The sequence below is a fragment of the Chiloscyllium plagiosum genome, unplaced genomic scaffold (genome assembly GCF_037043375.1).
Source record: "Chiloscyllium plagiosum isolate Xiang-an unplaced genomic scaffold, Cpla_swu_hap1 HiC_scaffold_12, whole genome shotgun sequence".
Classification (NCBI taxonomy): domain Eukaryota; kingdom Metazoa; phylum Chordata; class Chondrichthyes; order Orectolobiformes; family Hemiscylliidae; genus Chiloscyllium; species Chiloscyllium plagiosum.
In genome coordinates this window covers 43,209,373-43,222,456 of record NW_028270150.1, presented here as the reverse complement: position 1 = coordinate 43,222,456, position 13,084 = coordinate 43,209,373, and the positions used below count along the sequence as shown (strand labels likewise).

Here is a 13,084-nt window from a genome sequence, read left to right as displayed (position 1 = left end):
ATGTAGCGGAGGAAGAGGTGGGGAGTGGTGCCGGTGTAATTACAGAAGATCAACTGCTCTACGTAGCCAACAAAGAGACAGGCATAGCTGGGGCCCATATGTGTGCCCATGGCTACCCCTTTGGTCTGGAGGAAGTGGGAGGATTCAAAGGAGAAATTGTTAAGGGTGAGGACCAGTTCGGCCAAACGAATGAGTGTGTCGGTGGAAGGGTACTGGAGAGGAAAAAACTGAGGGCTTGGAGGCCCTGGTCATGGTGGATGGAGGTGTAGAGGGATTGGATATCCATGGTGAAGATGAGGCATTTGGGGCTGGGGAAACAGAAGTCTTGGAGGGGGTGGAGGGCGTGGGTGGTGTCTTGAATGTATTGGGGAGTTCCTGGACTAGGGGGATAGGACAGTGTCGAGGTAGGTAGAGATGAGTTCAGTGGGGCAGGAGCATGCTGAGAAAATGGGTCGGCCAGGGTGGTCAGGCTTGTGGATCTTGGGAAGGAGGTAGAACCGGGCAGTGCGGGGTACCGCTGAAGCCAAAAGTCAACTCGACGACACCTCTTCCTACTGCCCCCTCGACCATGACCCCACCCCCCATCACCAAACCATCATTTCCCAGACCATACAGAATCTCATCACCTCAGGAGATCTCCCACCCACAGGTTCCAACCTCATAGTCCGGGAACCCTGCACTGCCCGGTTCTACCTGTAAAACCTGTGCCCACACCTCCTCCCTCACCTCTATCTAAGGCCCTACAAAGGAGCCTTCCACATCCATCAAAATTTTATTTGCACATCCACTAATATCATTTATTGTATCCGTTGCTCCCGATGCGGTCTCCTCTACATTGGGGAGACTGGACGCCTCCCAGCAGAGCGCTTTAGGGAACATCTCCAGGACACCCGCATCAATCAACCACACTGCCCCGTGGCCCAACATTTCAACTCCCCCTCCCACTATGCCGAGGACATGGAGGTCCTCGGCCTCCTTCACCGTCGCTCCCTCACCACCAGACGCCTGGAGGAAGAACGCCTCATCTTCCGCCTCGGAACACTTCAACCCCAGGGCATCAATGTGGACTTCAACAGTTTCCTCATTTCCCTTCCCCCACCTCATCCTAGTTCCAAACTTCCAATTCAGCACTGTCCCCATGACTTGTCCTACCTGCCTATCTCCTTTTCCACCTATCCACTCCACCCTCTCCTCCCTGACCTATCACCTTTATCCCCTCCCCACTCACCTATTGTACTCTATGCTACTTTCTCCCCACCCCCACCCTCCTCAAGCTTATCTCTCCACGCTTCAGGCTCACTGCCTTTATTCCTGATGAAGGGCTTTTGCCTGAAACGTCGATTTCGCTGCTCCTTGGATGCTGCCTGAACTGCTGTGCTCTTCCAGCACCACTAATCCAGATATAAAAAGTAGTCAAAGTCATACATATCTGGTTAGATTTGGTCCTTTATCATGCATTGCATCTGAAATTTGTTCAGAAGCTGAACTAAAAACAGCAAATATTGGAGATCACAGCAGGTCAACTCTGATGAAGGGTCATCTAGACTTGAAACATTAGCTTACTCTCTCCATGGATGCTGTCTGACCCGCTGTGACCTCCAGCATTTGTTGTTTTCAGTACAGATTCCAGCATCTGCAGAAATTTGCTCCTACACATGTTCAGAAGCTGAATTGCCCATTTGTTCTTGAGTTAATTTGTTGGAAATGTGTTGCTGGAAAAGCACAGCAGGTCAGGCAGCATCCAGGGAACAGGAGAATCGACGTTTCGGGCATAAGCCCTTCTTCAGGAATCCTGAAGACTATGACTCCACTGAAATAAAAATGAAGATCTGTGGATGCTGCAAATCTGAAACAAAATCAGAGTGCTGGAGAAACTTAGAAGGTCTGGCAACATCTGTATAGACAAACACAGTTAATGTTCCAAGTCCAGTAACCCTCTCAGAACGGATGAAATGTTAACTCTGTTTTTCTCTCGACATCTATTGTCAGATCTGCCGAGTTTTTTCACTACTTTCCTTTTGTTTCTTTACTACTTTCCTTTTGTTTCTGAGTTCCATTGAAACTCTACTGACCCTTTATATTTAGGATTTGGACACTGATATTTTGTATATACTTATCCAGACTTTTGTGACTACAGTCCATACTGATGCAGACTAAGAAACATCCATGAAAGATGTCTGAGGAGGTCTATGAAGTTTGAAAGAAAGTCTTTAATTAGGTTGAGGAGCTCAGGGGGTGAATGGCTTTTGCCCGAAACGTCGATTTCACTGCTCCTTGGATGCTGCCTGAACTGCTGTGCTCTTCCAGCACCACTAATCCAGAATGAGGAGCTCTGGAGTCAGTACATTAACAGTTTAAATGATCCATGTTAAATTCTGCTGTCTCTTTGCAGCTTTGGTCTTTAAATACTTGTCACCATCTTTCCCTACTCACTTTTCAAGGGAATCTTACCCCAACCATCTGTCATAGACAGGAATTCCTGAAATCAGATATATCCATATAGGCTGTAAAGAACTAATCAATCCCACCATGCACAATTATGGCTCTTCGTGATCTCTCAGTCACTGATGGGCTTTTCATTTGATGTCAACTTCACTGCTTGCCAATCCTCCCCATTGGGCATGCCTCAGATGAATAAGTGCACATTATTCATTGTGAAATCTGACAATTTCATGCTGATGTGGTGTGGCCAAGTGGTCTAAAGTGCTGGTTTAAAGCTCCAATCTATTCAGAGGCATGGATTCAAATCCCAAGAGGCCCTCTTGTGGTGCAATAGTAGCGTCCCTACCCCTGGACTGACAGGCTTGGGTTCAAGTCCCACCTGCTCCAGAGGTGTGAAATTACATCTCTGAACAGGTTAATTAGGAAAATACAAGTTTAAATTAAAAATAAGTCATGCTGACGGCCCTCTTGTGGTACAATTGTAGTGTTCGTACACCCGGACCAGGAGGCCTCTGCTCAAGTCCTACCTGCTCCAGAGGTGTATAATAACGTATCTTTACCATGAAACAAAAACAGAACTGAGCTCTGGTCCATTGGGTTATGGGATTGTATAGCCGTGTCTATTGCATGTTGCTTCCAGTATTCGAAATGGAAGTAATCCAGTGATGTAGTTTCACCTCATTTTTAGGTATGCCTGGTGCTGTCCCTGGTGTGCCCGCCTGCACTCTTGACCGTAATGGTATAGCAGGAGATATGCTGGGCCATGAGGTTACAGACTATGGTCAAGTACAGTTCTGTTTCCGCCAATGACTTACACAGTGCCTCAAGGACATCCAATTTTGAATTACTGGCATTATTATAGAGTAGGCTTTGGCAGGGATGTCTGAAACTGAATAGAACTAGGGAACATGTGGCAGTTATTGTCCAGGCATTTATTTTGTTTTGATGGAAGCAATGCATTCCAATGGTCAATGTGGAAAAATGCATTGCATCACCTCAACCAAGTTGCCCAGGCAAGAACCTATCAAACTAGATTTTACTCCTAGGGTGTGTGGAGGATGTGAAAATTTTCTTTCTTAAAGCTGTAAGTTGGCAACACAGTGGCTCAGTGTTTAGCAATGCTGCCTTACTGCGTTATGGACCTGGGATCTATTCGACCCTTGGGTGACTGCCTCTGTAATCTGAATGGGATCCTCTTCAGAGGGTCAGCATGGACTCGATGGGCTGAATGGCCTGCACCCACACTATGGACGTCTTTCCAGGTCACTACAGCTTTACGAACAATGAAAAGAAAGTGCAAATTTGAATATGCCCCAAGTGTTCTTCAACCAATTAATTCCCAGCTTAGGAAGTTAAGGAGAAAAAAAGGGGAAAAAATACTTTCAAACCTGCATCATTCAACCACTTTTCAAGCAATGGTTTGAGCTTGCACATGTTCTTAAAGCTGAGGTTCAAGGCTTCAAAACGAGAGATTGTAGTTTGGCTAAAATCATTTCCATAGAGTTTTCCCATGGCAAGTCCTACATCACCCTGTCAAGACATACACAGAAAGAAATAGAGGGATATAAAAATGTAAACAGGACAATTCCAACCATAACAAATGCCAAAGTCCAATCAGATACACATCAGACAGTTATTCTTGAAGAATATATGGTTGGCAACTGAATTAGTTGACATAGATGATCCTATCTTTTGTTAATTGCTGAACAGTGAGCAAGACAGGGACGTATAACTATGAAGTAGTTCATGATCATCCCACACTTTACTGTTAGCATAGCCAAGATCAGAAACAATTTAAAACAAATCAAATTTCAAAAATGAGAACCAACATCTAGGCAACAAATATTCTCCCTGTCTACAGCAGTCACCAATATGCTTCTTCCTCTTTTAGTGAGATGAAAGCAGAATTTGGGTGAAGAGCTTTAAATCTCTCACCAAATAGCTCAGATAATAGAGTCTGCTTAAACACATTTATAAAATCCATGTTTTTAAAGTATAAATCTTAATCCAAAATATGTTTTTGTTGATGTCATTTCATCCATTTCACCAATTACACAAAAATGAAATGTAAATACAAACTCATATCTCAAAACCTGACCAGCTTCTCTGATTATTCAAGTTACAATGCCCAAAACAGCATCAACTCAAGGGAAATGTGTTTCTTTTAAAATCAATAATAATTTTCATGTATGAAATACTGTAACATTCTCATAGATTAATCCCAACACTTAATTAATGGAGTTAATTACACCTTTTAATGTCCATGCAAGTATGACTTTAATCGAAGGACACAAATTGAACGCTAAGCGTTTATGGAACTTGCAGCGTTAAATAATTTTCAATATTGCAGTATATACCTACTCTGCAAACATATTTTAAGGTACAAATCTCTTAAATAGGAGATTTATATTTATAAAGGTAAAGTTTGCTCACATAACTTATTCTAGTCAGATGGCAAGTGGAACAAAATTATCTATGCTGGCTTGGAATAGTTCACAAATACATAGTCCACTCTAGTATGGACAAGTGCCACTTTTCCAAATTACCAAACGGTTGCTGATGGTTACAGATTAAAATCACATAAATGGCTACCTCCTCTCAGAAATTGAGCAAATGGGAGGCAAATTCCAATAGTGCTTTACGCTTAGGAACTTATCAATAGACTAGTCATCATAATTTGAAATAGTTAAAGGCCAGTGGTAAAGCGATCAGTGGTAAAGTGATGGTAGTCACTGCTGACATTGATAAAAACTTCTGACAAAGATATAGCAATCTCAGTCTGAGTTGTCTTTCCTGAAGTTATAATGATTCTAGTATCAGCTCAAAAGGATCTTTGCAACAGCAATGGGATCCAGCAGACTAAGCATTCAAACACAAATTCTCACAGACAGCAACCAGGAAGTAAAAGAAAAACAATGATGACCCTTTACTTTTTAAACTGTTTTGCAGAAAGTTAAATAAAAATTGGGTTAAACACATGAAATTGAAGTAGAGGCTTAACTGTCATAAAATATTTTCCATAGACTAAAGGATTGTGTAAATTCACTTGATTTCAGGTGTTCATTTTTAGGGTCTTGAACAGTGTACTGTGTGGAAAAGCAGGAAATTACCAACAACAACTTCTGGATTTCCACATTTAACTGTACATGTACTGATGCCAAAGGTTGCTGTTAGTGTGACAATTGTAATGATGGCAAGTATGACAGTTTTGCTGTCACATAATTCTGGCCGACAGATTGCAGAAAATCCATGTGTTGTGTGTTCAATCTTCCAACCACCTTAAATGCAATTCTGGACAATTCCAAAAACACACTGATATATTTTAACGGATTTGATTTTGCATCACATCTCTCGCGTATTTTTAGGCATAATATTTACAGAGAATTAGTGAATTGTAAAGAATATCAGCACGGTCAAAAACATTTGACTAATGTCTCCAGCTATTTTGGGGTCTTTTTGTTTTACTACAGACATATCGGGCACTGTAGCTTTTGTATTTGTATACTAACTAAATACTTAAAATGTCTTACATGAAATGTCAAAAGAAAATAATCACCATCACAAATATGCCCTTTACTGAAACATTACGGCTTTATACTAATTTTTATTCCATTAGCAATATTTTGAAATAGGTGTTAATTTTACAATAAGATCTTGGACAATTCAAGTATGTCAATAAATTATTTACAAACTTAATTAAAAAAAAAAAGTTTCAGCACCTGAGTGAACCCGAGTTTGATACGTCTCTGTTTAAACGTCTTGGCAAACTGTTCAAGTTCCTCTAGATCACTGGGCTCTTCTATGTTTGGAGTATCTACGCGCTTTGGTGTCGACTGGCTCTGCTGAACCGACTGGATAGGAGTTGTTGCTATCGTTGTGCGTGTCGGTGTTGCTGGCTGAAGAAAATCATACCATAAACTTTAATTATGAACATTTATAAATCATTCATAAACATTTATTTATTGTTTATGATCTGCAAATTAAGCAAGGTTACAAATCCATCTGCAATACAATTACAGCTATGGAGACCAAACCACCATAATGAAGATTTAATCTAATACAACCATAGATTGCATGGATAAGAATTACCACAGATTAAATATTATTCCTATATCACTCATTCATTTTAATTTACTCTAAGGGAAATGGAGTACAAAACAATTTGCTTGTCCAAGTATTGATTATAATATTTTGACAAAGAGTGGGTTTGGCACAGCTGGAAAGAGAAATTCATTTAAACCACTATTTGTATCCATGCTTTCAAGACATTTAGGGTCATGGAGGTCTACAATACATTAAACAATCCTTCAGCTCATTGAAACTGCACTGGTCAAAAACAACCATCTAAAGTTGGGGCAGCACAGTGGCTCAGTGGTTAGCGTTGCTGCCTCACAGCACCAGGGACCAGAGTTTGACTCCAACCTCAGGCGACTGTGTGTGGAGTTTGCACATTCTCCCCGTGTCTGTGAGAGTTTCCTTCGGGTGCTCTGGTTTCCTCTCAGTCCAAAGACGTGCAGGCTGGGAGAATTGGCCATGCTAAATTGCCCATTGTGTTCAGGGATGTGTCAGTTAGGTGCATTAGTCAGGGTGAATGTAGAGTAATAGGGTGGGTTGCTCTCGGAGGGTCGGTGTGGACTTGTTGGGCCAAATGGCCTGTTTCCACACAGTAGAGATTCTATGAATTCAATAACTATTCTAATCCTATTTTCCAGCACTTGACTCAAAGTCTTGTATGTCTTAGCATCACAAGTGCACATGAAGTTTATGAGGGCTTCTCGTTCTACCATCCTAACAGGCACTAAAATTCCAGATTCTCACCACCCTCTGGGTGAAAAAAAAAAGTCTTTCTTCACATCACCTCTAAACTTCTTGTCCCTTACCTGAAATCTATGCCCCAGTCACTGGTCCCTTGACCAAGCGGAAACGTTCCTTCTGTCTCCAGTGTCTCGATGTTATACATCAGGTCCCCTCTCAATCTCCTCTGCTCCAAGGAAATTAAGGCCAGTCTACCAATCTCTCTTCATAACTAAAAATCTCCAGCGCAGGTAATACCCTAATAAATTTCTTCTGCATCCATATGAAGTATCTCATATGCCTTCTAAACCACTTTAACTAACTGTCCTGCTATCTTAAAGGACCAGTGGACTTGCACACCAAGATTCCTCTGATTGTTGGTGCTTTGCAGGGTACTAATTTTCATTATGTATTCCCTTACTTTGTTTGACCACCCTAAGTGCATCACCTCACACTTATCCGAATTGAATTCCATTTGCCATTAGCTCATTTCACTAGCCCATCTTAATCCTCCTGTAATTTAAGGCCATCCTCCACACCATTTACCACCCTACATTGTAGGAAGGATATCATTAAGCGAGAGAGGGTTCAGAAAAGATTTACCAGGATATAGCCAGATATGAAAGGTTCGAGTTATAAAGAAAGGCAGGATAGGCTGGGACCTTTCTGACTGGAGTGTAGGAGGTTGAGAGGTGAGCTTATAGAGGTTTATAAAATCATGAGCGGTATAGATAGGATTAATGGTAAGCGCTCTTTCCCTAGGAAGGAGGATTTCAAGACCAGGGGCATATTTTTACAGCAAGAAGAGGGAGATTTAAGAAAGAAATACAGGGGACAATTCTTTTTATACACAGAAAGTGGTTTGCGGTGGAATGTACTTCCTGAGGAAGTGATGGATGTGGGCACAGTTACAACTTTTAAAAGACATTTGGATAAGTACATGAATAGGAAAGATTGAGGGATATGGGCCAGGACCAGACAGGTGGGATTAGTTCAGTTTGGGATTATGTTTGGCATCGACTGGTTGGACCGAAAGGCCCGTTTCCATGTTGTCTGACTCTACCAATTTTGGTATCATCTGTAAACTTACTGATCAACCCTCCAAATTTCACATCTAAATTGTTTTATTTATACCACAAAATAAAAAAGGGCCTCAACACTGATCCCCACTGATTTCCAGATGCAAAACACCCTTGACCATTACCCTTTGATTCCTGCCACTCAGCGAATTCTGGATTCAATTTGTCAAATTTCCTTGGATCCCATGGGCTCTTACCATTGCCACCAGATGCCACTCAGGACCTTGTAGTCTACTTTTATTTCAGCGAGGCTTTTAACATCAAATGCACCACCCTCATCTTCAAATAATTCAAACATGTTGGTCAGATACTACCTCTCCTTAACAAAACAATGCTGACTGTTCTTGATTAATTCCAGTCTCCCCAAGTGCAGATTAATTCTGTCCTCAGAGTTGCTTCTCATAGTTCCCGCACCACTGAGGTTAGACTAATTGACCTGTAACAGGAAAACTGACGTTTCGGGCAAAAGCCCTTAATTAGGAAACTTTGATTTTCCTACTCCTTGGATGCTACCTGACCTGCTGTGCTTTTCCAGCACCACTCTAATCTAGACTCTAAACTTCAGCATGAGAAGCATCTGCAGTATCCAATTCCGCTTAATTGACCTGTAGTTTCCTGGTTTAGCCCTAGCTCCCTTCTAGAATAATTGCACCATATTGGCTGTCCTCCAGTCCTCAGGCATCTCTCCTGTGGCCAGAGAGGAACTGAAAATTATTGCCAGCACTCCTGCTATCTCCTCCCTTGCCATATTTAACAACCTGGGATACATTTCATCTTGCCTGGAGATTAACCTACTTTTAAGCCTGCCAGACCACTGAACTCCTGGCTATGCTAATTTCTTTCATTATATTACAATTCTTTTCCATAATTTCTATATATCTACTTCACTGCTCTCACTATTGAACATAAGACACAAAAGTATTCTGTTAGAACTAACCTAAGTGTTCTGGCTCCATGCACAGGTTACCACTATGGTCCTACTCTTTCCTTAGCTATCCTTTTACCCTTAATACACTTGTAAAATAATTTGGGATCTTCTCAGCAATGTCAGCCTCACAATATCTTCAAACAGCCTTTACACCATGCAAATCGTCAAACTTACACCCCAGCATTAATGCACATTTATTTCTATAATGGTTAGCCATTACAGTCATGACTGCAACATGTGTACAACCAGAACCTGAATATTGAAAAGTACATCAAATTTAAGAAGGATATGAAAGTAGGAAAAGGTGGGAAGGGTAGCACTGTTAATTTAGGATGGATTAGAACGAGAGAGAAAGAAACAAACAGTTCTGGAGACCAAGATATAGAATTAGTTTAGTGACTGATGAGAAATAATAAAGCTAAGAAATTGCTGTGGTATACTGGACCTCCAACAGTAATCACATTACAAAATGTGATATATGCGATCAAAAAAAAAAGTGAAAAAAATCATAACAATAATTAAGATTTGGAGATGCCGGTGTTGGACTGGGGTGTACAAAGTTAAAAATCACACAACACCAGGTTATAGTCCAACAGGTTTAATTGGAAGCACACTAGCTAGTGTGCTTCCAATTAAACCTGTTGGACTATAACCTGGTATTGTGTGATTTTTAACAATAATTAAGGGTGATTTTAAATGATATATAGTTCGGACAAATCAGATTTGTGAGTTGTAGCCTGAGTGATGAGCGTTTTCAGGATAGTTATTTAGACAGCATATTCTGGAGCAGACAGACAGTCGAACTGGTAATGTACAACAAGACAGGATTAATTAATGACTTCATAGTGAAGGTTCTCCCAAGTACTAGCGATTGTGATATGATCAAATATCATTTTCAGTTTGAGGGAGAAAGAAAGAATCTAGCGGACAGGTGCCCTTATTTACATTTCAAGCACAAAGTTTGTGAGAAGATTTGTAGCTCGGGTGCTCGTTGTTGTGGTTCTGTTCGCCGAGCTGGGAATTTGTGTTGCAGACGTTTCGTCCCCTGTCTAGGTGACATCCTCAGTGCTTGGGAGCCTCCTGTGAAGCGCTTCTGTGATGTTTCCTCCGGCATTTATAGTGGCTTGTCTCTGCCGCTTCCGGTTGTCAGTTCCAGCTGTCCGTTGCAGTGGTCGGTATATTGGGTCCAGGTCGATGTGCTTATTGATGGAATCTGTGGATGAGTGCCATGCCTCTAGGAATTCCCTGGCTGTTCTCTGTTTGGCTTGTCCTATGATAATAGTGTTGTCCCAGTCAAACTCATGTTGCTTGTCATCTGCGTGTGTGGCTACTAAGGATAGCTGGTCATGTTGTTTCGTGGCTAGTTGGTGTTCATGGATGTGGATCGTTAGCTGTCTTCCTGTTTGTCCTATGTAGTGTTTTGTGCAGTCCTTGCACGGGATTTTGTATGCTACATTGGTTTTGCTCATGCTGGGTATCGGGTCCTTCGTTCTGGTGAGTTGTTGTCCGAGAGTGGCTGTTGGTTTGTGTGCTGTTTATGAGTCCTAGTGGTCGCAGTAGTCTGGCTGTCAGTTCCCCAGCATGAGCATGTCTGATACCCAGCATGAGCAAAACCAATGTAGTGTACAAAATCCATGGCTAACTTAATAGGCTAAGGATTGTATCAAATGGCATAAATTTTGAATATAAAGAACAACAAAGAATGACAAAAAAAATTAGTAGGAAGAGAGAAATTAGAGTATGAGACAAATCTAGCTAAAAATTTCAGAACAGTTCCAGCTGTCCGTTGCAGTGGTCAGTAGATTGGGTCCAGGTCGATGTGCTTATTGATTGAATCTGTGGATGAGTGCCATACCTCTAGGAATTCCCTGGCTGTTCTCTGTTTGGCTTGTCCTATGGATAATAGTGTTGTCCCAGGCAAAAAAAAAGTAAAGTAAGTATTACACCCTGAGAGTGTGACAATGGGGAATTAAAATGTTAAAATATGAAATTAACAGATTTTTTGCATTTGTTTTCACTATAGATGATTCAAATAACATTGTGAAATTAACTGTGAAGCGGAGGTGAAAGGTTGAATTACATTCAACCTCAGTAAGGGTACTGAGAACTAAAAGCTCACAGGTCCCCATGTCCTGATGGACTTCATTCTCGGGTTTTAAAAGAAGTGGCTGCTGAAATTATAGTTGTACAGAATACCCTCGGTTAGCCAAATGTTAATTCTCCAAATTTTGGATTATCCAAACAAGATCTCAAGGTCCCGTAAAAACGTTATCTGAACAATCAGTTATCCAAATAAAATACTCCCTGCCCGTCTCATTCGGATAATCGAGGTTCTTCTGTATAGGCTATAATTTTCCAAAACTCCCTTGATACTGTAAAGGTCTCACGTGACTAGAAAATAGTAAACGTGACTCCTCTGTTCAAAAAGTGGCTGGGGAGATGCAGAAAGCAAGAAACAATAGATCAGGTAGGTTAACAGCTTTCAAGGAATCATTAAGAAGCAGCAAATAGCAGGCATTTAGAAAAACCCAATCCAACTAGGCAGCTTCAACAGTTTTGTGAAAGGGAAATCATATTTATTAACTTATTGGTGTATCTTTGAGGAAATAACTAGCAATGTAGATTAAGGTGAATTTGTGGATGCACTGTATTTAGATTACTGGAAAGCATGTGAAAAAAATGGCACATAAAAGGTTTTTAGGCATAATAAGAGCTCAATAATACCATTGATTGGGCACAGAGAGCAATGATCAGCTAACAGGTAAAAGAGTGTAGGCATAAACAGGTCATTAGCAGATTGACAAGATGTGATGGGTGGAGTGCCAGAGGAATCAGTGCCAAGTTTCAACTATTTATAATTTATATGAACAACCTGGATGAAGGAACTGAATGTATGGTTGCTAAATTTAATGATAATAGGTAAGAAAGTAAGTTGTGAAAAAGGCAGAAGGAGCATACAAAGGGATATGGAAAAGTTAAGTAATTAGGTAAAAATCTGGCAGTTGGAGAATAACAATTGGAAAATGTGAATTTGTCCACATTGAGAAAGAATACAGAACCCAGAGGTACAGAAGGATCTAAGATGCCTTAATACGTGAATCACATGCAGATACAGAGAATGGTCAGGATGGCAAACGAAATGTTGCTGTTTACTGCAAGCAGAATGGAATAAATAAGTAAGGATGTTTGCTCCAGTTATACAAGGCAAGACCACATTTGGAGTACTGTATACAATTTAGGTCTGCTTATTTAAGAAATGATCTAAGTGCGTTGGAAGTAAATCAGAAAAGGTATACTCAATAGGGACTGAGGATAGGGTTTGTGAAGAAGGCTAACTATTGAGGAAAGGTTGGGCAGGATGGGCCTGTATCCAAAAGGATTTAGAATACTAAGTGGTCATCTTATTGAAACACTTAAGATTCTAAGAGGACTTGCATGTTGGATGCCGAAAGGATGTATCCCTTTGTGGGAGACTAGAAGTAGGGAACAGAATTTAAAAGTAATCAGTTTTCCAGTTCAGATGGAGTTGAGAATTTTTTGTTTGAGGGCCGTATGTCTTTGGAATACTTCCCCAGAGAGCAGTGGAAACAGAGGATTTGTATACGTTTAAGGCAGGAAAAGTCAGATTTTTGACTAACAAAGGAGTCAAAGGTAGTTCAAGGTAAAGTGGGAATGCGAAGGTGAGGCCACAATTATGTCAGCCATGATCTTATTGAACAGTAAAGCAGGCTTGAGGGACTGAATGACCTATTCCTTCTCCTAATTAGTTTGTTCATATGCAAAAATTAACACACAAAATTAACTAAGTCCTTTTGCACCTCCCCTCCCCAACCAGCAATGC

General features: G+C 40.9%; 1 protein-coding gene across 6 annotated transcripts in view; it reads right to left on the bottom strand.

Annotated features, from left to right (window-relative positions):
* pou2f1a (POU class 2 homeobox 1a) overlaps window positions 1-13,084 on the bottom strand; it is a 202,138-nt gene that overhangs the window by 61,303 nt on the left and 127,751 nt on the right. For all 6 annotated transcript variants that reach the window (XM_087992721.1, XM_087992723.1, XM_087992726.1 and 3 more), the window contains 2 exons: window positions 6,162-6,338; window positions 3,831-3,972 (listed from right to left, as the gene is read on the bottom strand). In XM_087992721.1, the coding sequence (XP_087848847.1) occupies window positions 3,831-3,972; window positions 6,162-6,338 (319 nt within the window). The remainder of the gene's footprint in view (window positions 1-3,830; window positions 3,973-6,161; window positions 6,339-13,084) is intronic.